The sequence below is a fragment of the Phodopus roborovskii genome, unplaced genomic scaffold (genome assembly GCF_943737965.1).
Source record: "Phodopus roborovskii unplaced genomic scaffold, PHOROB, whole genome shotgun sequence".
NCBI classification, from domain to species: Eukaryota; Metazoa; Chordata; class Mammalia; order Rodentia; family Cricetidae; genus Phodopus; species Phodopus roborovskii.
Window position 1 is genome coordinate 21,934,136 of NW_026126416.1, and position 26,689 is coordinate 21,960,824.

General features: G+C 49.2%; 1 protein-coding gene across 2 annotated transcripts in view; it reads left to right on the forward strand.

The window, feature by feature from the left end:
* The first annotated feature begins 418 nt into the window (after nt 1–418).
* Rassf2 (Ras association domain family member 2) overlaps nt 419–26,689 on the forward strand; it is a 39,539-nt gene continuing 13,268 nt past the window's right edge. The window contains exons 1-5 of one of the 2 annotated variants that reach the window (XM_051183336.1): nt 419–684; nt 18,721–18,811; nt 22,013–22,088; nt 24,019–24,170; nt 26,095–26,183. In XM_051183336.1, the coding sequence (XP_051039293.1) occupies nt 18,753–18,811; nt 22,013–22,088; nt 24,019–24,170; nt 26,095–26,183 (376 nt within the window). In that variant the 5' untranslated portion in view covers nt 419–684; nt 18,721–18,752. Of the gene's footprint in view, nt 685–7,140; nt 7,205–18,720; nt 18,812–22,012; nt 22,089–24,018; nt 24,171–26,094; nt 26,184–26,689 lie in introns of those variants that run through there. The other variant, XM_051183337.1, reaches the window with a different exon arrangement.

Below are 26,689 nucleotides of genomic sequence, written 5' to 3' on the forward strand. Positions count from 1 at the left end.
TAGGAAATCTGCATTCTCTAGGCGGGCTGCTCCCTGGAACTGACTGTCCCAGTGCCAGGAGAGCCTAAGAGTCTGGGCCAAATCTCCACGCCGCTTGGAGAGGGCAGGCGCAATGGGGTGAGAGGAGGCAGCCACCTTATCCTCTTCACCCGCGGCCTCCGCCCCCTCCTCATCCACTCCAGCGGGTCCGGAAGAAACGCGGGCAGCCCGCGCTATCTGTTTGGGGGGGGCAAAGGAGGGAAGTGAGCTGCGTGGCGGGGGGGGGGGGCTACGAGAAGCCACAGCATTGTCTGTCTTGTAGGGAGGGGACAAGCTCCGCCCCCTAGAGGGGAGGGAGAGGAGGGAAGAAAGGCGAGAGAAGAGGGGTGGGTGGAGGAGAGCTATGAGGGTGACGAGTGGGTTGGTCAGGGATCGGCAGATAAAGGCAGAGCTCGGGGAGGCGGGGCGGAGGGGCCAGGAGGGCGGGGCGCCCGCCCCCAGTCGCGCTGTCGCCGCCCAGCCCGGCCCAAGCTAGCGGGTCTCGCGGATCGCTGGCCAAGCACGCTGGAACACCCCCATCCCCGCAGCGGCACCCCCACTTTCCAACCCCTGCGGCGCGCGCGGATACAGCTGGCCCGGAACGCAGGCAAGACACTAGGCGCGGGGCGCGAAGAACCCGGTACTGGCGCGGGATGCGGACGCAAGGTGCGTGCGCTGGCGGTCCTGTCTCCCCTTACCCAGCCCAAAGTTTTCCCTCGGGGGCCCTTAGCCAGCCCGGCCCGGCCCCTGAATATTTCCTGTCCCGGCTCGTCAGCCCTTCCCGGAGCCACAAGGTGGTCCTAGGCGTGCGGTCTGTCTCAGGAGCTGCGCAGGCGGGCGCCCCAGCCCACTAGATTTCCCGGGTAGAAAGTTGTGGCTTGGAGTTCATCCAGCCTCTCTGAACCCTTGAAGTCTTTCCTGCGGTCGACCCAAATGGAGTGGTAGGAAAGTGCCCCCTCCCGGAGCAGGGTGTCCCGAACTCCCTGGCGTAGTGGAACGGGACAGCAGGTGCAGGCCTGGGTAGCTTAGGCGAGGGTCGGACTGTAGTGCGCCCCCTGGTCCCCAGGGCGTTGGCCCGGGGTGATCCCGTGCCCCCTTGGCCTTTCCGAGTTTCAGGCACGCAGTGCTTAAGCGCACTTCCCGCTCCCGGTTTTGGTGACCCCTCGAGAGCTAGTGCCTGAGGTCGCTGGAGGCCGAGCTAGGCAGGTGCTTTCAAAAGGCTGCCCGGCTGCAAGTGCATCTCGAGTGCTTACTCTGCACTCAGCTCTATCCCGGCAGCATCCAGAAGACAGCAGAGTGGTGGTGTCCCGACAGGGACAGATCAGGACCAGCCACAGCACCTCTGTGCCTCATTGGCAAGGTCAGCGCCAGGCTTCTCAACGTTGTACACGCTTTAGACCCAAGCGTCTGGAAACCAAGGGGTTAGAACCGCTTCTCCCGGAGAGCAGAGGCCAGGGTTACAGTAAGCACTCTACAAGTAGAGTGCACGAGGAAGCGGCGGACAAATGACAAGTTGTCAGGGCAGGCTCTGGTCCTGGGGCGAAGGAAGGAAAGAATTGGAATCCCGGTTCTTACTAACAGCCAGGGGACCTTTTTTGAAGAGCATGTGAACGAGGAATCTGAGGTTGAGTTGTCATACTTTCAATCCACAAATATTAAGCAGAAACTTTTCCTACAGGTGGTCTGAGGGTTAAAGAAACCCCTGTGGCTAAGCTATACTGAGTTTGAGAAGAGTGTCCGCCTTTCATCCCTTGTTCACTTGTGCCCTTGCTTTCAGTCCTAGGGGACTAACGGTAGTGTCTTCCTTAGCGGTGCCCTATTGAGCTCAGGGACCCTAGAGTAGGGCCATTGTGTGTGGACAGTTTTCTCCTTTGGACAAAGCCTGATTTTTGGGACCCGGTGCAGTCTAGAGGGTCACAGGCAGGTAGAGAAACATCAAATGGTGGCTGAGCTTGGAGAGCTATGGAAGTATGTTTCTTGCCCTAGTGCAAGAGGGAACTAACTGTGTGAAGTCTGCCTGGCCACCTGGGGGGATTGCCTGTGTTGGGGGTCATGGGAAGCCACCCCCATTCCTTCCTTCCTTAGTAAGTAGGAGAGTGCTGTAGAAACACAACAAAGTGTGGGGCTCCAACACAAACGATGAGGGAGTAGCCTGGGGAAACCCAGCTGGAAGACCGGAATCCTGACACCAGCACCTGTGGGGTGGGCTAGATTGGTCGGAGCATTCTCGTACTTGTACCTGTGGTTTCTGTTGCCAGCATCGTCCTTACTTTGCCCAGGGCTCCTGACCTTCAAAGCACACCCCTCCCTATCTCAGTGGCTCCTCTTCAGAGGCGCCTGCTTTGCCTCTCTTTTGTGGTATTTTAGGGGGAGGGCAGTAAGTGCCACACCTTGTTTTCAGTTTTCATCCTCACTCTGTCTGATGTTTGGGTCCTTCTGCAGCATCTCAGAGGCCCACTGGTTTCACTCTGAGCCGGGCTCCTTGTCCTGTTTGTAAGTTACTTAGGGGTGGCTAAGGATCCTGAGTAGAAGTGCCCAGGGCCGTACTTTTGGCATCTCTCCTCTACTTCTCATTTGGGCTAGAGTTTGGGACTTGCCAGAAGGGAGACCTGCTGTCCAATCACGAAAGAATCTGAGTTGATTGCTACATTTAGTCCTCTTGTGGATTTTTAGGCAGGAGGTGTCCTCCTAGCTTGGGAGGAGATGGAGGTGAATAGCTCAGAACACAGAGTGTGGCTGCCACAGTCCCAAGGAAAGGCTGAGAGGGAATGTGTTGGGGGTAGGGGGCTGGGGGAGGGCAGCAGGGGGGGCAGGGGTTGTCCTAAGAATATCCTTAAGGCCTGTCCAAGCCTCCCCTCCTCCCGTGAAAATCTGCTCAGATCCTATCCTGTTTCTGATCTCAAGTCTTAGATGGTGAGAGCTGCCCTAGCTGTGTTTATAATGCCAAGGCAGGGTCCTTCATGCCATTTTCCACTACTCCTGACACCCTTCACAATGTGATTGATGGCTTATTTGCCCCAATTGACACACTGCCACATATAAACACCTCCTTGACTCCTGGAAGTTTTTATTTTGGGTGTTTGCTTTTTGTTTTATTTTGTTTCTCTGTGTAGCACTGGCTGTCCTAGAACTCACTGTGTAGACCAGGGCGGCTTTGAACTCACAGAGATCCTCCTGCCTCTGTCTCCTGAGTGCTGGGACTAAAGGCTAAAGCCACATGCCACCACTGCCTAGCTAACTCCCAGAAGAATTTTTAAAGTCCTTAAGCCAGATAAGCTCCCCACTTAAGCCTGTGCCTGCCAGTTTGCATATCTACAGAGGATAGGCCTATAAGGTAGTGGATGGAGCAGCAGGTGCAATGAACTTAGCCTCCCCTGAGGGGGTCACTGCTGGTCATCCTTGGGTGAAGACAACTTGATGCTGTTGTTTGGGTTAGTAGTTAGTAATAGTGCTTTGGACCCCTTGCTCAAGGCAACTGTGGCTGAACCAGAGAGTGAAGGCCAAATGTGGCTGACTCTAATGATTTCCAAGGCCCCCTTCCTGCATTGAACAGCTGACAGAAAGATACCTCATGCTTTCTTTGGCTGTGTCTGAGTTATCGGCAAAGTAGGCATATTCCATCACTGTGTGGTTTTACCAATGGCTGGTACTCAGTTGTGCTTGTTTAGTTAACTACTCCTTTTTATAGCTATAATGTGTTGGGAGTTTGTCTTCATCTCTGTCACTTTTTAGCTATAGGATATGGGTCATGTTGTAGATCTGGTCACTGTCCTCTTTCTGTGTCCTTGGCCTCTACCAGTGACTGATGGGAGAAGTTACATAAATACACCCCAGCTCCCTCGCTCTGATGGAGTTACTCTGGGACATGTCCTGTGCTGTTTCTAAGACAAGGTTCCAACTGCTCACAGGAATAACTTTCTTCTTTTTTTCTCTTTTAAAAACTTATTTTTATTCTATGAGTATAGGTAAATACCCACATGTGTACATGTATGCCGAGTGAGTGCTTGGTGTCCGCATAGGTCAGATAAAGACATTGGATTTCCTGGAACTGGAGTTACAGATGGTTGTGAACTTCCATGTAGGTGGTAGGAATCGAACTTGGCTTGGAGAACAACCAGTGCTCTTAACCACTGAGGGGTGCATAGTTAGGTTTTGGCCAGTGATACACTGTAGCATTGTAATGGCTACCTCTCAGAAGCAGGGCACAGGGAAGCCTTGCTTTGGGGTGTTCACCTGTTTCTGTAGTGTAAATATTCCCGTTATGGCTGGCTTTTTAGCTATCAGCATGATGCCATTGAACACTGAGCTGGCAAGACATGAGTTGTGTGACTCCTTTGGCCACAGCTGAGCTGGGATATAGCCCAGTGATCTCACTTTCAGTTTTATGCACTGTGATGGGGAGGATGGTTGTCCCGGGTGTCCAAAATTTGTTCTGACTTGGCTGAATCACCATGGGAGACAGTTCTGGGGCCCTAAGATGGTTATTGAGACATTTATGCTGAGTCTTTCTGGGCCTTTCTTCCTCCTCTCAAAAGCAAGGGACTATGTGGTTCCATGGGTCTCTTCTAGCCCCTGGTTTCTTTAAACATATATTCAAGACTGAAGTCTTGAACAACAGACTTTCCAAAAGCATGTGTCCATCCTCATAGGTGAGCATCCCTGGGCACCTTTAAGAGGTGCTAGGGTGCCCTGCTGGATAAGAAGTGCAGCAGGCTTTGACCCAGGATGACCCTGCCTGCCCTTCATGCCCCACACAAGATGTGAGGCCATGGAGGCCTGAGAAGGGAGGTTAGGGTGGCTTCTGTGGAAAAGACAGTCTAACTTCCTGAACACTATGAAATTTTTTAGGAACCCAAGTGGAGTTGAAGGAAGATCTATGTGGAGGGTAGAGTTTTGTAAGACAGAATTCTTCACATCCTTGGAGTAGCTTACTCTCTCTGCTCATTGAGACAACCTTCCTGAGGGGGCCCCCTGAATCAGCACTCCACTAAGAATATAATTGGACAAGAGTCTGGGGGATGTCCCTTGAGTCATAGTTTATAATGCCTACAATCCCAACATAGTTAATTATAGTATAGAATATCATGTGGCTTCAAAATAAAGGCTGTGGGTGTGCATCTGTAAACATGGGCAGATACTATATATTTCTAAGAAGGAAGCTACCAGGCAGGGTACTACTTTTGTGAAACATGCCATCCATTTCGATTTGTGTTTGCAAGGATAGCCAGCAAGGCACTGATGGCAGGTCTCTCTACATGGCAGAATTCTGGGAGATTTTAATTTCTAATCTTATTTTTTTCTAGATGTAGTAACTTTAAAAATTTAATATCCCATTGAAAACCATAAAAATATCCTTTAATGGTTATTATGTGTACAATTTAGCAAATACATTTGTAATCTTGTAGGACCATTACCACTAAATATTTCCAGAATGTTTGTCACTAAACAGGTACTGTATACCCCTTAAACAGTCATTCCCATTTCCTACTCTCCCCACTCCCCTGCTTTTGCTATTTTGCATACTGTTTTTATGAATATGCCTATTCTAGGTAGCCCCTATATAACCTCTATATAAGTGGGATCATTTGATATTTGTCCTTTTATGGTTATTAAGCTTTCTGCTTATCTCTATTCTAGAAAATACAATGTGTATGTTATTTGTATAATAGTAAGGAAAGCCCTGGGAGAAAGGTGTGGTATTGGTGTTTGTGGTTCAGTAATTCTCCCTGACCTGGGACAAGTGTCATGCCTCTACCTCCATCCCAGCCTAGAAGGATGGAGGTAGATGGTTGGACAGCTCCCTGGTTGGGAGCTGAGCGTAGCTGGGTTTGATGGTCTCTGGCTGCTGTGCCTCAGGTCCTTGCTGCTGAGCCATCTCACCCCAGGATTATCCGTGTGGGTTGTGGGTTGGGAAGTTGGGTCAGTAACTATCTTCTGTTGGATGAGATCCACTGATGGGGTTGTTGAGACCAACTTTACTAAGGACTCTCAACTTTTCTATTTTAAGTACCTTTTGTGTATCCCAAACCCTGTGGCTGCCCTGGACTTGCTGAATGCCTCCAGTGGAGACCATGGGTATGCCTTGATCACAGCATGGCCTGTGGCACAAGGGGGACTATAGTTGGTGGGATCCAGGAAGCTTCAGGCATTCTGAGGAACTGAGGAATTGAGCAATAGCTGCAGATAATAAGCACCCTCTTTATGAAGAGCTATGCAGGATCACTTTGACCATGGGAACATTTAGGGTGAGAATCACTCAGGGACAGCTGTGGTATGAGGGCAGGTTTGGAATATATGTGTGTTACTTTGAACAGGGACTGAGGTGAAGGTGATCAGGAGGCTGTGGTGCCCAGGACTGGGAAGCCAGGACTTGTGGATCTGTTCAGATATTCCAGGGACACTGGAATGGGTCAGGGTGCTTCCCTCAGAAGTCATGTTCCAGGCTTAAGATCCTTCCTTGCTAAGGGAGGCCCTGTTGGGCCCATGAGCCTCCACTGCATTGATCAAAGCTAGATCTGGCAAGTCTCAGGGGAAGTCTCTGTACTTGGTTCTGCCTTTTCATCTGCCCAGTGGGAGGCTGCCCTTTAAATCTCAAGTATTCAGGGAACTGTGAAGCCACTGAGGATCTTGAAGAGACCCTGTTTTTCATGGTGCTGATTTTCCTTGTAGGGCTGGTTGTGGGCAAGAAGAGCAGGTGTGACTATGATGCTCTGAAGGATTTCCCTTGGAATGCTATGGAAACCCCAGATGTGAATTTCCTTCTGGTGCTGGGAGGTTGGCCATATGATGCTGAATTTTCCTGTGCTTGTGGTTGGTTATTGTGTTTGTTAAGAGGTGGATAAGATACCCTGTTAAGGATGACTGTCTGGAGGCCCTTCCCTCTAGTCCAGGGAACCTGTGGGCTCTGGGGGACAAAGTGAGTCAGCCATCCTGGCTTTTGATTTCAACCCTGGTCCCAGGTAACCCAAGGTTCGAGTATACAAAGTTCAGATTCTCAGCCTATAGCACCAAAAAAGGAAGCCATGTGGGGTTCCCTTCAGGAAGGGGATGTGAAGTCAGAGGTGAGTCTCAGTGTGGCCAGTGACTTGGAAACCATGCTGTAAACAGGATGTGTGGCCCTCACAGAAGCCTATCACGGGAGGAAACCAGAGGCAGCCCTTTCTTACCTGGTCAGATCAGTTGGCAGGTCTGCTGAGCGCACGTGTGTGTGTGTGTGTGTGTGTGTGTGTGTGTGTGTGTGTGTGTGTGTAGAGGTGGAGGGATGTGTGGGGGAGTGGGTGGTAGTGGTGGTGGTGGTAGTGGTGGTGGGATGAGGGGTGGTGGGTGGGGTGGGCAGGGGGTGGGGTGGGGTGGGCAGGGGGTGGGGTGGGGGACCAGCTCATAGATGGGCAGGGAAGACCAGAAAGTTCAATTGGCCTTCTAGGGAAGACTTTGAAACTATCCTATAAAGTAGCCTGTGCTTTTAAGAAATGCAGGCCGGGTGTTTCTTTGTATCTACTCTGCTGGGGTCAATGTTGTCTCCTCAGGAGATCCTAACCACTTTGAGGCTAACCATTTCCTGGAAATTTCTATCATGGTTGAGGTTTGGTTCACAGGGGTCACTATGTATGGCGACAAAGGGGTAGCTCCATGGGCTTGTGGCTAAGTTCTTCCCTCCAGGGTCTGTACGTATGTAAAGGGGGTTGAAGACCAGCATCCTAAGGCTCTGCTTCCCTTGAGCGGCTCTGAATTCTCTCATCTGCCTCATCGCATAGTGGCCGACACCGCTTCTCCTTACTTCAGAGTGGTCTTGCTGGTGTACTGGGAGGGGTCCTGCTGAGCAGAGGGGCCAAAACACATGGGGCCTTGCTTGCTTTTCTCACCTAGGGCTTAAGCACTGGATCATACTCTTTTTGTCCCATTGCATTTCATACAGTTGTAGATGCTTCAGGTGCACCTATTTAGGGAGGCCTCCATGCTCAAAGGGGTAGGATAGAGCATTCCCCGGGCCTCCACCATCAGAGGGTCTGGAGCTTGTACAGGTCTTGCAGACCTCACGCTGTGCTCATCTGTACCATCTGTGATATGCTTTACAGTTAACCTGTGAGTGTAAGTACTTCCCTGAGTGCTTCGAGCTGCCTAGCAAATTAGCCAAACTGGAGGAGGCGTTGAGGGATGTTTTTTGTTTTCCAAGACAGGGTTTCTCTGTAGCTTTGGAGCCTGTTCTAGACCAGGCTGGCCTCGAACTCACAGAGATCTGCCTGTCTCTGCCTCCTGAGTGCTGGGACTTAAAGCGTGTGCTATTGCTGCCCAGCAGGTTGTGGGATATTGATTGGTAGCTACCCAGTTGGTCAGAAGCACAGGTTGCAACCTGGGTCTTGTGACTGGCATATGAAGAGGGGATGGTGTAGGGCATTGAGTCCCCAACCTATGAGAGTTGATGCTGCCTCCAAGATAGCTAGTGTCAGGACTTAACCGGATTAGGGGACACTTGATGGTGAGAGAAATCTCACTGTTACAGGCTGCTATGTTGAATGTGGTATGGCAAGCAAAAACACTGGCACATGTTACCTTGGACCCCCATATACATACACTCATACATCCACACCACACACAGCTCTCGCACCCTCATTCCACATCTCCTGACACTCTACACACTCACACTGCCACGCCTATCTTTACACAGCCCTCTCTTACACACCTATATCCGTACCTTCATATCCACTCACACATGACTTTGTCTGACAGAGTTTTTACTTCCTTCCATGCCTTTTTTTAGTATGCACCATAGCTATTGTTTCCTCTTAAGAGATAAGAGCCTCTGAGTTTTCCTTCTATAAACATCCATTGAGAAGGCCAAATGCCTTCGGATGCCTGAGGGATAGCCCTCTATAAACAGGCTGCTCTTCTGGCCAGGCTGATTGTCTAGGTGTCTCAGGGTGGTTCCAGTCACTCACCGGCCAACTCCTGCTGGTGTGGAGCAGGAAGCAGGTGTTTGGGGCAGTCGCCTTAGATTCACTTCCTGAGCTCTTCTACAGTAGCTGTGCTGGGGAATTCAGACCTGAATGCGCTGGGCCTGACTCAGAGGCCCAGATGGTGTGGAAGGAGCTGGTCTTTGCAGCCCCAAGTGCTAGGGGAATCCTAGCCCAGACCTCTGTGGTGGCTCAGTCTGCATCTACCAGGGGCCCATGGGGGTGAGGTGGCTTAGATAGGGCCTGTGCCTTTGCTAGTAGTGGAGGCATTTGGAGAGGAGGGGGAGAGTGGAGACAGATCATGGGGCCCGTGATGGAGAAAACTAATTTATTCTCTTGACAGTTGCTATGATAGATGGTTGGTGGCTGTGATCGCCAGGCCCAAGGTCCTGGACAGGGATCTTAATGTTCTGCTGTGTGCCTGGCTCTTATGGGTCTGTCTCTCCTACCGTGTGTTTGCTGGACCACTCCCTTCCACCTTCGCTTACTGAAGACTCCCAACCTCTGTTGGCTGGTGCTGGATCCAGCCTGCACTGTCTCACTGGCTGAGACCGTCTCAGACAGGCACTGTACTGGAAACACTGGGCTCTTTGTGACCCGAGGTAGTCATCTAACCTTGAAGCTTTTATTTCTTCTCTGATGCTGCTTTTTTTGTGGGTATGGGACCAATGTATTTTCCTCGTAGTCAGAATCTCACGGTCTCTCCTGTTCACATTCGCCCGTGCTGTCTTTGGGGACTAACTCTCCTGCTTTCCCACTGTAATCTGTCTCTCCTAACATTTCTAATGCCTCCAATGCTCTCCTCGGGACAAGATGTGGCCGTAAGATGTACTGAACTTCCCAATATGCTCTTACCTCAAGGTCCAATCGTGACCGCCAAGGCCTCAAGGCTCTCTCTCCTAATAAAGTGTATTCTAAAATGTTTAAAGAGTAAAGCTTCAGGTGAGAGGCTTTCACTGCTGCTCAGCTCCAGTCCTCCCTGTGGTGCTGTGTGGGTGCAAGGGATGGAAGCTGCCTGAGGAAGGCCGGAGCATAAGCAAGCCTCAGGAAGGACACAGCCTGGCCGGGAAGTGGGCCCTCCATTGATCAAGGCATTTAGACAAAGGCGAAGAAGTGTTGGAAACCCGCATTTGCTCATGCAAAATTGTGAACCACTGTGTCAAATCCCTTGTCATCTGTAGATCTTGGCAGGGCCTCAAGCCCACAGCTCAAGTCTCCTTCCTTGAGTGGTGCAATGGGGCTGGGGCTTCCTGTTTGCCATCAGCCCTTCTTCCTGCCCTGTCATGAGGGAGCTGAAGCACATAGGGCCTGGCACCGTCTCCTCTCTCTCCATTACAGCTCCTCCACAGAGCGGGTTCTCTCAGGTGACCTGACTAGTTAGTCTTCAGCACTATAGTATGAAGCACGGTGCAATTGCTCTCAGGAGGCTGAGGGTTACAGCGAAGGGGTAGAGACCAGCCTCCAAAGGGGAAGCTGAGGCCTCTAGCAAGCATTTCCTTTGCATCAGGCCAGAGCCTGGGGCAGACTTCCTCCCTTCTAGTTTGCAAGAAGAGGTGTTTGCACCAGCTCTGTCCCCACACATCATGATCCCTAGAGATGTTTTGTCATCCCCTTTCTCTTAGGAAGCAAAAGTCACAGGGAGGGATGCTAAATACCAACTCAGGTCTCTTTTGGACGATCCTACTCCTTCCTGTTGAAATACATCTGGTGTTGTCTACACAGCTACACAGATTTCACAGTGGCTCTTCCCCAGATCTATGCTGGCCTGACCTGGAGAGGCTCCCAAAGGCATTGCTAATCGTCAGTTTTCACTGTGGCTTGGACATCATGGTGTTTTGAAACAGTCGCTCCACTGTCCTGTTCTCTGACCCATGGGTGCTCTGCACTGAGGACTACCTGACCCTATCCCTTCATGGTTGCTGAGGTAGAGATAGGGCAGGACCTGGGCCCTGCCACACATCCGGGAAGACATGTTAGGAAAGGAAAACAGCAACAGCCACCAAAGGGGACTCTCCATCTGCCTCCCTGTGGGCTGTCCTTTCTGTCCTGAACCTGCTTTTTACCCCCGGGCCTTTCCAGTGGACAAACAAGAGAGACTCTTTCAAGGCTGAGACAGAACCAGAGACGACTTCTGGGCTACCTGACCACAGAGAGTAAGGGCGCCAGCATTAGAAGGAAACAGGACTAGAAAGAGAGAGATCCACTGTTTTTGGAAGGGGCTGTGACCTCTCTCAGCTCCAGGGCTTCTTGAGGATCCTGGCCTGTCTGTATTCTTCTCAGAGGAAGCTGGGCCTGTGAATTTCTCAGGCTTGAGCAGCCCCCCACTGACCCTGTGGAGCCTACTGTGAGAGGCTGGAAATGCCTGTCTTTCAGGCTTGTGGAAAGGAAGAGGGAGGCTTCTTGGAGGGTCAACGATAATGCCATGATAATGCCATCGTTGGCAGGTCTGTCCCCATCTTACCACCTGGCTACTCAGAGCACTAGGCCTGCCTTGGGTGGGCAGCTGTTTTACCTGGGCCAAATTGGGAGTATTTAATTACAAATATGGGTTGGTATTGTAACCAGAGGTTTAGGGCAAAAACTTGGCTCTGCAGCCATAACTGGCTGGGTTCAGTCACCCTCTCCACTATACCACTTAGAGAGATGCAGTAACAGCAAAATCTGCATAATCAAGCAGTCTGTTGTGAGGTTGGCCACTGTCTGGGTTCAGGCCCTTGTGGTGGTCATGACTTGAGGGGACCAGAGTGGTTGCTTTAGGACACACCTCCCACTGATGGCTGTCACCCTTCCAGGGTGGTCCATCCTGTGAAGCTTTTGCTATTCCTAGAATCCACAGTGACTTATTTAGATTTGGGGCAATGACTTATGTCTGTGCCTTCAGCCTTGACAAGGGGTGTGCTAGGTAGTCAGGCACTCCTTGAGTGACTAGCAGGCTTGTGCAGAGCCTAGAATGAGTTTGACCCAAGTCAAAGACAATGAAGGCAGACATGCCAACTATTATATGGCAACTAGTTACTTAATGACCTCAAGCAGAGAGCGTGCACCTTTTAGACAAAGCTGCTTCTGAGTGCCTGTTAGGGATATTACTCATACCACCTAGACCCCCTTTACTAGTGCATGTTGGGTATAGCCCACATATGTCTTAGCTTGTTCCTGTCCTGAGACTGGCTCATGCAAGGAATGCCTGTGAGGTCACTCTTCCTCCCTGGAAGGGGCAGGGCCTTTTGGCTAGTGATAGCACTGATGTCACTGGACAGTTCTGCACTGTTCTTCACACTCCAGGGACCCTATGGGAGCAGGCAACTGCTTGTCTCCGAGGGAATCAGCGCCACCCCTTAGCCCCTTCCCCTGCCAGCCCTGTCGCATGTTTCTCAAAGAAATCTCAGGTTGTTGTTGCAGGAATTGTCCCCAGGCTTGGGCTCTGCTCCTAGGGAACCCCTCGCTCTGAGAGCAGGTTCTTCATGGCTATAGTTGAGCCCAGGCTTTCCCTTGCAGGGGTGATTATTCCTGGGTTCCGAACTTGAGCAAGGGTGGGCTCAGCATGGAAGCAGCTGGCTCAGGAGTGTGAAGAAACCCCAACTGGTGGTTTTTGTATCACAGCTCTTCAGTGTTATATGGAAGAGCAAGCTGAGATTGAGTGTCTGCTCCTCCAGGACTGTCCTGGTCAGAGGTGTCTGGGTTAGCTCAGAAGGGAAGGAAAATTTGGATAAGGGTTTAGAGAACACAGGCACTTGGATCTGAGTTGAAGAGGAAAAGCAATCCCAGAAACCTCTCTGTGGCTGAGATGTGGTCATGGTCAGTGACCAAGGAAATATCTTTTGGAAGGACATTCTTTTGGTTCTTAGGGATGGAAGGGTGTGACCTTGGTGTGTCTTTAAAGCAAGCAGGAAAGAAGTCATGATTATTCTCTATTTGGGACAAACTAGGCCCCTCTGACAAGTTGGATGGCATTACGCAGGGGACTACAGTGCTAAAGAGAGTCCGGAACAGTCTGCTAATGTTTGAAGCCGGCACCAGAGGGAAAGCTGACTGTTTGGACACCTCATTGTGAGTTCAATGTGGGGCCTGGGTGGCCTGTGTCCAACAGTAACATTTCCAAACGTCTTATCAGACATGCTCTGTATTTAGGGGACATTCAGTATTTAACTTAGTTTTCTAATGTACTATTTAGATGTGTGGGTGACATCCCTGTTGACAAAAGGTCAGTACAGGCAAAGGTTTACCCTGCCAAGGAGCATGTTAGTAATTGTTTGGGTGAAATCTACACACACACACACACACACACACACACACACACACACACACTTCTTTCTTGTCCCTTCTCCTTCCCCCTTGTTTCCTTTTTTCTCTATCCTTCCACCTTCCATCTTTTCTCCGTGTGATAAGCCAGAGGGAGCTTCTGCCCTGAGCCTAGGATGCCACCTGATGTGTGTCTGGTTCCTTTCTTCCTGTCTTTTCTACAAAGACATGGCAACCACCAGTTTGGTCCCAAGGCATTGTGGGACATGATGCTTGTAAATGATTCCTGCAAGGCATTTGGACTACAGCAAACTACAAAGTCTAGTTAATAACAGGGAAGACAGGAGGGTTACCACCAGCAGCTGCCATGTCTCTCTTTCAAGGGCATAGATGTGGGTCACCCTTGGAAAAAGTCTCCAATTGAACCCACATTCCAACTCCATCAACCATCTTCTTTTGACCCTCCTCCTGTGAGGAACTTAACTCTTAATTTCTATTCCACTGTTACTGCTGTGCCTCTGGGGCTTGCCCTGCTCTCTCTCTCTCTCTCTCTCTCTCTCTCTCTCTCTCTCTCTCTCTCTCTGTGTGTGTGTGTGTGTGTGTGTGTGTGAAACTAGCTTCATTTTCCCAGCTGCTTTGGAGTAGTTAGGGATCTGTAGAGATGGCTGCAAAGTCTGTGAAGAGAGGTTCAGGTGCTGGAAACATGGAAAGGAGATGGTGGGTCCTGCAACCGCCTAGCTGCCATGTAGTTTGACAACATGGTACCCTAAGGAAGTATTCTCCTTACACTTCAAAAAGTGTAAAAATAAGAAGAAATATGTGAGGAGAAAGCATGCCAGAGAAAACAGGGTAGCCTAACATGAGTCTGTAGAGCAGACATTTAATGCAGATGGGATAGCAGACCACTTCTGGTTGTGCCCATGGTAAGATTGCCCTGTAGCTAGAACGGATGTGAGGCCCTGGAGAATTTCTACAATTGGGTCTGCCAGATGACTTGATTCTGTTAATCTGGCAGTTAAAAATGGTCACAAGACAGGTGGAACATTTTTCAAAGATTTATTAATGACTTGAATTGATAAAGTCCTTTATGTATTGAGGATGTTAGCCCTTTGTCCTATGCATTGTGAAGATATCTCCCTATTTGCCTTTTGACTTCCTATGGGTTAAAAAATTATTTTTCTAAGCAGAAGTTGAAAACTTTGATAGTTCTTTTTTAAAATTATTATATTTCTGGATTTTGAGTCTTGACTGGGAAAGGATTTTCCCCCCTCACATCTAGTTTAACATACACCCATCAAATACTTTTGCCATTTTATTTTTTAATATTTAAATTTCAGTGCATGTATAATCTTTTGGTGGAAGACATAAAACAGAATAAATTTCCCATCTCCATATATTCCCTCTTCAAAGGCCAGCCAGCCCTCTAGTGACATTTTTTGGTTAGTATGTCTTTTCTCTGTTATTTAGAGATGCTGCTCACATTTTGTGTTTCAAGATACATTTGGGTCTAATTCTGCGTGTGTATTGTTTTGTTCATCTGCCTATTTTGCCTCTAGTATCAAGTAGATACTACACGGAAGTCTCCTACTCTCTAATTGGTATTCCCAGTAGGTTTAAGAGGATGTGGTGTCAAAAGGGAACTGTCTGAAGAGCGGGGTAGATTGCTTTCAGATGCAAAACAAAATTACTAAATTATAGGTTATGATGGAGGCAATGAACAAAGAGAGCTTTACAGAACATATACTTGGTGAGTTTGAGACTAGCTAAATAATTCTAAAGAAAAAAAAGGGATGGAGATTATGGGTGAAAATGGTATGAGGCTGGAAGATGGGTGGATGGATGGATGGATGGATGGATGGGAGATAGGATAGATCAGAGGACGAGTAGATTGGAAGATGGATGGATGGATAGATAAGAAGATGATGGATGAACAGATGGCAATATGGATGGAAGGAGGGATGGGAAGGATGGATGGAAGACGGAAGGATGAATGAGAGATAGGAAAATGGGTAAGAAGTTGATGGATTGATGGATGAATTGGAGGATAGATGGATAGATGGGTAGATAGATAGATAGATAGACAGACAGACAGACAGACAGACAGACAGATAGATGGGTGGGAGGATGATGGGTGGTTGGGAGGATGCATAGATTGGAGGATGGATGAATGGTAATAGAGTGGATAAAGGTTTTCAGAAGAACCAGTAATGGAAGGAAGAGAGAGATTAGGCAAAGAAAAGAATGTAATATCACTTCTGTGTTTGAGGTGAGAATCACTCTTTACCATTAACCTGATTTTCACTGGAACCTGCCTATAGAACAACTCTGACCAAGATCTCCTATGGCTTTCATGTAGTTTCAGCCAGATTTCAAGAATCTGTTCATTCCCTAGGCTTCATCACCAGCTCCTTGCTCCATTATCACCTCTGACTTGGATACCCTGTTCTAAAGGCTTTCACAACAGTGCATTTCTTGTTTCCCTTCTGTCCTCTAGGGGCTCTTCTCCCTCTGCCCACTCTCTTGGCTGGGCTACCTGGAAGCTTGCCCTAACTCTCTCTATTCTCATGACATTATCTGCTCTGATTCAGAGGCTCACACTCCCATCTTGTACAAAGGGTGTGTGTTGTAGTCTGCTTTTTTTTTTTTTTTTAAATTCTTTTTACTCTTTGGGGGACCCACCACCCAGCTTCCAAATAAATTCACACGATGTCTTATTCTTTCTTATGAGTGCCTGGCCTTAGCTTGGCTATTTTCTTGGCAGCTTTTCTTAACTTAAATTATCCCATCTATCTCTTGCCTCTGGGTTTTTCCCTTTCTCTATTTCTGTATATCTTTCCTTCTTATTCCATGTCTGGCTGTGTGGCTGGCCCCCCGCACCCTCTTCTCCTTCTCTCACTCCTCCATCTCTCCCTAGATCTCTCCTCCTATTTATTCTCTCTGCCTGCCAGCCCTACATATTCTTTCTCCTGCCTTGCTGTTGACTGTTCAGCTTTTTGTGTGATTTAGACAAGCAAAGTAACATAGCTTCACAGAGTTAAACAGATGCAACATAAAAGAATGCAGCACATCTTTGCATCATTAAACCAACACTCCACAGCATAAACAAATGTAACACATCTTTAACTAATATTCTACAACAGACGTGCTTCTGCCTGGATGCAGCTACCCTTTACTGTTGTCATCACCCTCTTGCCACTGACGTCTTAGTTGGCAGGGTTGGGTCACTGAATCCAGTTGCCCACCTAAACTCAGATGCGGCGTCCTTCCTGTGGGCCACCATGGTCCTGCCCTCCCCTGAAAGAACTGTTTGTTCCTCCTGTCTACTCAACCCGCACACCGGGAGCAGGGAAACCGTTGGCTTTGCACAGCTAGACACATGGTGAATGCTGTGGAACGTGAAAGCCGGCAAGTCCATAGGAAGAGGCCTTTTGGAGCATCTGCTAGATAAGAGTAACTGCCACTTGCAGAGGAAAGAAAAGTTTTTAGGACAGGCTTCCTGCCCTGTTTTCTCTTCTTTCTTCATAGAGCATACTTACTCTGTTTTTACAGCCAGATTTTGTTGGGTTTTTGGAAAAGCACAAGTTTTTAGAACTTAGACCCCCACTGTGTCCTTGGGGCCCCACTGTTGGGTACACAGATGGGCTATGAGTCTCACTCTGGCCGAAGAAATCTTTTATTCATTTCCTCTAGTTGCTGGAACAAATCACTCAAACTCAGGGCTGTAAAACAATGCAGATTTATCGTCTGATGGTTGTGCAGGTGAACAGTCTGTTCTCTTGGAGTCAAATCCAAGGTGTGATGAGGGCAGGCCCTTTCTGTTCCCACAAACACAGTGAGTTGGGTTTAATGATAGGCATGCTGAAGTATGTCACAGGAAAGTACCTAGTGCCTGTGGTGCCTCAGAAATAACAGGGGTTGGTAACTGGCAGGAAGCCAAAACAGGCATCTGGCAGAGGAAGTATAGTAAAGTGGTGAGGATGGTCTAGCCCCCAGCCGAGCCTTACTTGCTGTCACTTTTGCATTTCATAACTTCCTTTTTAATGCTTTTTCTTTTTCTTTCTTTTTTATTTTTTAAAGATTTATTTATTATGCACAATGTTCCTGAATGACAGAAGAGAGCACCAGATCTTGTAGATGGTTGTGAGGCACCATGTGCTTGTTGGGAATTGAACTCGTGACCTCTGGAAGAACAGCCAGTGCTTTTAACCCCTGAGCCATCTCTACAGCCTCCATGATTTTCTTTTTGTGACATTTATCTATTTTAATTTGATGTGTAGAAGTATTTCGCCTGCTTGTGTGTCTGTGCACTGAGTGTATGGAGTCTCATAGAGGCTAGAAGAGGGCATTGGGCCCCTTGGGACTGGAGTTATACTCAGTTGTGAGTTACTATGTGGGTGCTGGAAATCCAATCTGGGGTTTCTGGAAAACAGTCAATGTTCTTAATTACTGAGACATCTCTCTATCCCTGGGAATTCTCTTAATAAAATATTTGGAGAAAAAAAAAAGGTTAGTGGTGTCATTATTGACAGAAAGCAGCCTTTTATTCATTTACATGAGTCTATGTAAGGGCCATGGTTCCTCAATCAACCAGAGGCAGCTTTGACCCAAGAGGGCACTAAGTAATATCCGGAGAACTGGTTTTTCATTTGAGTACATAATTTCACTAGAGTCTAATCATGTCTGGAACTGCTATGTAGCCTGGGCTGGCCTCAAACTCATGACCCTCCTGCTTTAGCCTCCTTTAGCTTTAGCTGGGATTGCAGACATTCACCACCATGCCCAGTGTTAGACACTCTTGTGATAGTCATGTCTGGGGCAGTGCTACTGATTTCGATCAGGAAGAGGTCAGAGAGGTTGGCAAGCATTTCCCCATGCAGAGGGAAGACCCACAACAGGGCACAGTCCAGCTGCACATGCCAGTGGGTGAGGGCTGAGAAGCCCTGGCGTATTTATTATATAGCAGGTTTGAATGTGTGCTTTCATATACTTGCGCTGTGTAGGCACAGGCATGTTACTATGACATGAAATGAAACGATGAGATTGAATTTCCTAACCCATTACTTGTCTTCCCAAGTGTTGAACTGCCTTCACACACTGCACTCCGGTGGTGCTCACAGAGCTATGCTGCGCTGCCGTGCATGGCTTTATTTGAACATTTCAGGTGTTTGCCTACCCTCGGTCAGCTTCAGTAGACTTTGGGAGGTCCCTGCCAGGTGAGGCTCTGATCTGTGTGGCAGATGTCCTTTTAGAGAGAAGACTCATTGGCCATCCTTGGACAAACTTTGTGGTGCTCTTTTCTGTGGGTGCTTTTTTCTAGGGTGTGAGGCCAGTGGGGGCAGTATGGCATCTCATCAGCTCCGCCTACTCTGGGCAGCTCCGGCTGTGGATCTGGGGGTGGGAGAGCCGTTCCAGGTTCCAGCTGATTTTGTCTCCTGTGTACGGCTGGATCTGCTGCTGTGTCTGCCAAGGTCACAACATGGCTCTAAACTCTGGCTTCTCCTTTCCATTACAGGCCTCTCCTTCTGATGAAAAGAGAAGGGAAGGATGGACTACACGCACCAAACTGCCCTAGTCCCGTGCGGACAAGATAAATACATGTCCAAGTAAGATGTCTCATAGTACTGCTCAGCCAATGCTGGGACTCTGTGGGTGGATGGAAGCGTTTGGAGAGGACTCTGGGTGGATGGAAGCACTTGGAGGGGACTCTGGGTGGATGGAAGCACTTGGAGGGGACTCTGGGTGGATGGAAGCACTTGGAGGGGACTCTGGGTGGATGGAAGCACTTGGAGGGGACTCTGGGTGGATGGAAGCACTTGGAGAGGACTCTGGGTGGATGGAAGCACTTGGAGGGGACTCTGGGTGGATGGAAGTGTTTGGAGAGGACTCTGGGTGGATGGAAGCACTTGGAGGGGACTCTGGGTGGATGGAAGCACTTGGAGGGGACTCTGGGTGGGTGGAAGCACTTGGAGGGGACTCTGGGTGGATGGAAGCACTTGGAGGGGACTCTGGGTGGATGGAAGCGTTTGGAGAGGACTCTGGGTGGATGGAGGCGTTTGGAGAGGACTCTGGGTGGATGGAGGCGTTTGGAGAGGACTCTGGGTGGATGGAAGCCGCCAGGAGAGGAGTTTCATTGGTGTGAGCAGCTAAGCAGCTTACATGGACTAGTGAGGGCAGCAACAATATAACCAGCAGCCATAGATGAAAACATGCCTGGGTGAACCTAGCCTGACCAGTAAAGGGGGTAACAGGACACAGCACCTTTGGAAACTCAAACAAGCCTTCCACAAAGAGGAGTTGGCTGATGGCTGCTTGCTTGGCTCTGAATGTGTGTACCCCCAAATTCCCTCTGCAGTCTCAAGCCTGTGGTGCTGATTGGGATGTGGGCGTCTGTAGGGGTGGAACCCCCACCTGCAAAGTAATTGGCCTTAGGAAAGCTGGAGGGTAGGTATTGGGTTATCCTTCTGCCACGTGAGAACCAGCCCTTGCTAAACACTGAATCATCCATGGCCTCATCATGGATTCCTCAGCTGAGAAGTAAAATCCTATTGTATAGTTTTTTTGTCATAACTGCCATGAATGGCCACAAACATGGCTCACTGCCCCGCTGTGGTGTTGCCTAGGAAAAGACAAGGCTGCAGTAGCATGCCAGGAACTGCCATGGCTCTGACTAAAAATGAGAAGTTACCCTCTGGGGGGGGGGGAAGAGGCAGGGTCACTGGGGTCTGGTGACACACACCTTTAATCCCAGCTATTTGGGAGGCTGAGCAGAAGGATTGCTGGTTCAAAGCTAGCCTGGGCTGTGGTGAGTTGTAAAATCTAATCTCAAAATCAAAAAGAAAAAGGATCTGGGGATGTAGCTCTTGCTACACTTGCCTAGAATCCCCAAAGCCCAGTTCATTCCATTCTATGAGGGAGAAAAAAGAAGGGGCTGGTCCATGGCTTTCTGTACGTTAATGTCTCTGGAACAGGCTTTGCTGATAAAACAACAGAGGTTGAGCAGACATTGATTCTGATGTCCTTGAGATCAAGCCTCGTGTATGAAAGGCAAACCCTGTACACTAAGCTGTGTCTCCAGCCAGTCCCACTGCGAGTCTTCATGCCCAGCACAGGGGGTTTACCTCTTGGATGCTCCCCACCCTTTAAAATGCTTTAGCTTATCTGAGACTCAGTTGTCTATATTTGGTCACATAGAGATGCCTATTGTATGAGACCCAGAACATTCTTGCATCTTCACCAAAGGTTTTCCCTGGGGACTTCTAGTGAGCAGGAAGTTTGGATAGTACAGTGAGTCCTTGGTTGGTGTTTTGAGGAGACACATTTTTCTCTAACTCATTCTGGCTTGTGTAGAATGACTCCTTCCCTGAGGTTTAGCCTGTATCAAGAGCTCTCTAGGGGGTTTGACTCCCATTGGGGTCCACAATCTCTCCATTGGGCTCCAAAATCTTCCTATTGGCTTGCTGAGTTTAGAAGAGCTGAGCTCTGTTCTGTTACCTTTTTCCTGGGAAGAGGCAGACACACAAGACAGGCAGCATCCCAAGCTGTCACCTGGTGTCCCTCATGGAGTGATAAACAGCAGGCCTATGTATCAAGAGTAGAAGATTGCCAGAGTCCCGAAGGCTCCACCAACCCATGTCTATTCACTGCCCTCTGAGAGCTCTGGCTTCTTCCACTTAACGTTAAGACGTGTGAGATTCATCAGGGTAGCCGGTGGTACATTCATATTTTCATTGGTGTGTTACTCCAGTGTGTGACAATAACTTCCTTTATTTGTCTATTCTGTTGATGAGAATTTGCTAAACATGACAGGGGTTGGTTTGTCAATGAAGCCCAATGTCGGGGACAAACACCTCCCCATCCCTTGGCAGCCTCGTGGTGATCCGTGGGAAGGGTGAAGAGTAAAACTCAGGACGGTACCATCTTAGAGGGCACTGGGTCAAGCCCTCCAGGGACTGACATGATTTACTTTCCTTACACATTTAAACATAGTAGAACTTGTAACATGTGACCTTTACAGTAAGAATGGATTCCATTGGCTGATATACAGAGCTCAGGACTAGAGCCTGGAGAAGGATCTGTGATAAATATAAGGATAGATTCTATTGGTGGAGAATGCCAAGTACGTGGGGCCTCTTTCATAGGGACGTGTTCTACTCACTGCAGGATCATGGTCTGAACAATGCTCAGGATATTAGGGGATTCAGGTGGAGGTCAGCTCCTAATAGCAGAGCAAAGAACCACTCGGTTGATTGACTTTTTCACTCTGGTATTCCAGGTGACTAGACATCATTCATTTCCTTCCGCTGAAAAAAATAGTGTTAGGGTTGTTGAGAGTCTAGCTTTCTCCAATGCTTGAAGCTAAGCCTCTTACAGTCTAAGTCATCCCTGTCAACTTCCTAAAGGGGCCAGAAGTCTCAGAGCTTTGTGTCCTCATTCACAGCAAGCATGAGAGAGGCAGGAGAAATCCTGCTGGCATGGAAAGGCCATTTGTCTCTGAATCTGTGACTTGTACCTGCTTGCCTGTGGGTTGGGGCAGAATGGTGGAGATGCTGGTCTTTGTCCACAGACTGCCATGAGGTCCCAGGCTATTTCCTGATGCTTATCTTGACCTTGATCATGGGGAAAGGTGTCAGTGGGGTGGTTGGTGCAGAACTCTTCATGCATGTGTGTGTGCACACGTGTGTATTTGTGTGTGCACACCCATGTGTATGTATATTCAAAGGACTGCTGAGGACAGTTGGGGGGTGAGCAAGAAAGGGAATGATTGCACTGTGATGGCTTTAGCTGACAACGTACTTCTCCCCAAGGAATGAACTTCTCCTCCATCTGAAGACCTACAACTTGTACTATGAAGGCCAGAACCTGCAACTCCGACACCGAGAGGTAAAGTGTCCCCCTAGGAAGCCTGGAGCCTCCTGCTCTGATAGCGCCCAGTCTCTTCCTTGTCCCTCATGCCATCGCAAATGATCCCAGGACTTAGGATGCCAATGGGTGTCCTTCTTTTACTCATTCTTTGTACTCATCTTGTATCTGTTTCTGCAAACTATAAAGAAGCTTGTGAGAATAACTTATGTTCAATAGTTCTTGGCTGAGTAGAACACATTTTCAAGTGATCAGTACCTGGTGATTTAGTTCATAGAAAGAGAGAGCAAGTGGTGGATTTCAGCTGCTAAGGCAAGCTGTTTGGGGAATAGATACAAAGTGCAGTGGCCTTTCCCCGTCTGTTAAAGCATTTCACTTCGAGTCCTATTGTGGGTTAAATTCCACCCTGCTATTAGAATAAAGGAGTGATGCTAGTCCTGGCCAGCTGGAAACCATACAAACAGCCCCGCCTACATAAAGCCTTTCTCCTTACGACACCAAATGTTGATTCCTCTCCAATCTTGTTTAGTCTCCCCCTCACCACAAGGGCGACCCTTTGGCCCAGGTCAGCTGACCACTGAACAGATGTCCTGAAGATGCTCATGGCCCCTCTCTGACACTCATGAAAACTTGGGTTCAGAAGGGAAAAAGAAGCCTGACCCTTGTAGGGGACTAACTGGTGGCTGGGCCGTGAGCGTGAGTCTTGCATAGGACCTTGCTTGCACGGCTGTCCGGCTTCTATCCTTGGATTACTTTGTGTAGCTGTGAACGCACAGCCTGGCAGACAACTTAAAAAAAAAAAAAAAAAAGGACATTTGCGCTCATGGTTTCAGAGGGTGTGGTCTGGGGTTACTTGGCCTCATGAGCCCAGGTGAATATGCTGTGGTGGGAGTGTGTGGCAGGATAATTTCTTCACTTCATGGCAGATAGGAAGTAGAAATGTACAGGAAGTTACTAGAGAGCAGGAGTAGCCCTCAGTGGCCGACTTCCTCCAGTTAGACCCTCCCTCCTAGGGTTTCCACCAGCAAGGAACCAAACAGTTAGCCCATACCCTGTGAGAGCATCTTGTAATCAAGCCGGAAAGATCCTGTAGTTCCTCTCTGAGACCTCCAGTCTACATAGGACTGGAGGGCTGCACTGAGGCAGGTTTTACATGTAGTTAAAACTTCTTGTTAGTCAACAACCTTTGGGTACAACTTTGGAATTCCTGAAGGATTTATTCACCTCTTGGGAAGTGTCGTAGTGTGTTGGATTTTGATGAGCACAGGGGAGTTTTGCTTTAAAAAATAGTCAGATCAGCACGGCAGCTGCCAGACACTTGACACCTTTTAAGGCAACAGTTCTGCTCCAGGAGTGCCTTCTATAAGTAAACTTGGGGAACGCTTTGAGTTGTTGTTACCCAGTCAGGTCGGATTACTAAACACAAGAGGAACAGCCAGCTCAAGGGTTTAGTTTTTGCCTTTAATTAGTAAGGCCAGTCTCTGTTATTTTAAGATCTTGACTCTCTTCCTCTCCCTCCTTTCTTCCCTCCCTCCATCCCTCCCTTCCTTGTCTTTTCTAGTCTGTGGCTCATACTGGCTTGGAACTGATGATGGCAATCCTCCTGCCTCAGCTTCCTGAGTACTGGTACCAGAGGTATGAGCTGCCACACCTGGCCATTGAATTCTGATTTCCTTAAAATCATGAGTATAAAGACAGTAAAAAGTTTTGATGAATTGCACATGTGTATCTCAAGTTCCAAGAAACAGGGGTTTGTGGGTGTGTTGCTGGGGGAATCTCCCCATGCTGCCGAGAGAGCCTTCCCTCCACTCAGCCTCTTCACAGAAACCTTTCTGCTGCTGACCATTGAGGTCAGCTGCAGGGAGCTAGGGGACAGCAGAGTGAGCCTCAGAGCTAGGATTTGCATACCACTTGAATCCTGTGGATCCACTATGGGCTTGCTTCATGGCAGGAAGAAGATGAGTTCATTGTGGAGGGGCTGCTGAACATCTCCTGGGGGCTGCGCAGGCCCATTCGGCTCCAGATGCAGGATGACCATGAACGCATTCGTCCCCCTCCGTCCTCCTCCTCCTGGCACTCTGGCTGTAACCTGGGCGCACAGGGGTGAGTGAAGGGGGGATGTCTGGGACTCCTGGTCCAGTTCCTAGAATTCCCCACTGCTACCTGCTATGGGTCTGGGATGGGAAGAAAGGGGCGTCTGACCTGACTGCAGAGTGAGGAGGAGTGAGTGGTTCCGAGTCAGCAAGGGAAGTGCGGAGGAGTGGTGGCAGAGGGTCCTCCCTCAAGGAGAGCCTCCAACTCTCCAGGGTTCTTGTTAGTGGCTCACTGATCCAAGCTTGCAGGCTCTGACAGAGCGCCAACCCACACACATCCTCCCAGCTGGAATAGGCCTGCTTCTGGAACATCTAGAGTTTAAACCCGCTGATCAAATCTATCTTGGTGGAACCTAATGGAAGAAAAGGAATGTTCTGTCTGAGCTAGCCAAGTGAGGTCAGCCAGGGGTCTCCCGTACACCTGGAACAGGTCATGGCACATAGGCAGTAGTCTAGGAGGCCTCCTATTGGTCGTCACTGTCGGTGAAGACGTGCCTGATCTCTCACCTTTGGTGGCCAAACGGACAGCTGGTTGCTGGCACCGGGCAGATCTTTTGTTCTCTCTGGGACTTCAGTTTTAAGATCAAGTGACTAGTCTTGTTCCCCTCGAAACTTGCTGAAGTGGGTGGCACTCGGGCCAGAGCCTGGGTGGAGTGGGATGGCTGTGCGGCCAAAACCACAGGGAGGAGCTTTCTACTTTAAAGGGGAACTGAGCCCACCCCCTCTGCTGGCTGCCTGGAACATTGTTACATTCCACAGCCAAGTGTATCATTCTCCTTAGTTGAGAAATACCTACAGAACAGCCAAACGCTGGAACCAGCCTTGGCTCTCTCTTCCCAAGAGAACTGAAGGAGGGAAGCTGTAGCCTCACCCACTGGGCATGGAGAAGCCTGGTCAGGGCTTCGGCTTGCTCTCAGCACTTAGACTGTGCTTCAGTTCCAATGGGCCAGACCCTCCGAGCCTGGCTTTGACCTCTCGCTGTTACATTCAGTTCTTCAAGAGAGATGAGTTTAAAAATCTCATTTTCCCCTGATGCCCTGGGCTGGAGCTGCAGGGGTCCTGCAGACTGTGCTCCTGATTTCTCTCCATTCCCCATGATAAGCTGGTTCTTGAAGCCTGTAAATAGGTGAAGAGCTTTCAGAAGCATGTCCCAGATGCTAGTGCAACGTGAACATTGGCTGTAGGACTGTGTGTGAGGTGCCAGGGCCAGCTTCTGCTCTGGACCCTAGAGAGAGGGGTGGCACCTGGGCCAAGCACCCACTGTGCTCTGAAGGGTGAGGACCGAGGCTTAGACAGCTGTGAGGAGAAATTCTTGGAGCTTTTCAATTTTACTTTTCTTCCCTTAACACCATCATCCCAGGAACGCAGGCCTTAGAAAGTTCCCATTCTTCTCACCTTGTCAAACAGTCTTTCCCTTCAGACCAAATCCCCTTTTGGTTTTGGATGTGTTTTTCCCAGCTGCCCCTGTTTCTCTTTGGGGCTCCCAGTCACCACAGCAAACCTGAGTCTCAGCTCAGGTGACCTGTTGTGGTCCCTTCTCCAGCTTGCAACCCTGAGAGTATTCACTCCTGAGGCAGCTTCTGAGATATTCTTCCAACAGAAAGAAACCCAGCCTGGAATCGTGTCCCGTGAAAGTGAGCTGTAGACCCCACACATGCTGAGAATTGGTGCAGGCCACACACAGGCTTTGTTCTGGATTCCTACCCCCCCACTCTGGGTCCTGATGAATTGGTGCTTGTGCAGCTGCAGAGGTGGGGACTGACATCTCTCTCCCGAGTTCCCCATCCCCATCCAGCACTTAGAATGCGGTCTGGACCAGCCTCCTGGATGCTCAGCACAGCCTGCCTGCCCCTTACTTGCCTGTGGCAAGTGCAAAAGTTCCCATTGCAGGAAGGGGGATAAACAAGTCTGCCCTGTTTGTTTGCCACCTCCAGCACCACCCTGAAGCCCCTCACCGTGCCCACCGTTCAGATCGCAGAAGTGGATGTACCTGCTGAAAGCAGTGAGCTACCCAGCCCCACAGGTATGTGAGCTCCAGCTAGAGGCCATTGGAGTGACAGCTGCTGTGTTTTAACCTGTGACGTTTTGTATAAGTATATAAAACCCGCATGAATCAATATGTTAAAAAAAAAAAGTTGAAAGGAAAGAATTTTAAATCTCCCACCTCCTCCTCTTTAGCTTTCCTCCCTTAAAGCAACCTGCAGCACCCTTGCTGATGGGACAAGCAAATGCATGCAAATTCATACAAGTCCAAGCATGGCTCCTCATCCTCTTTCCAGACCAGTGACAGCTTTTGTCAGGAGCCCTATACCTAGAGTCCCCTCACCGATAGCAGCTGCCATTTGACTTCCTGTCACTGTGACTTTGCTCTGAGCACCTTGTGTGAGTTGACTCACAAAGCGCATATCCTTGTATGGCTGGCTGACTTCAACTCAGCATAAGGCCTCAAGGCTCTCCCGAGCAATGCCCTGTGGCAGCTTGTTTGCAGCATCTTGCATCCCCTTAGGTCACTCTGTTCTCAGCCCTGTT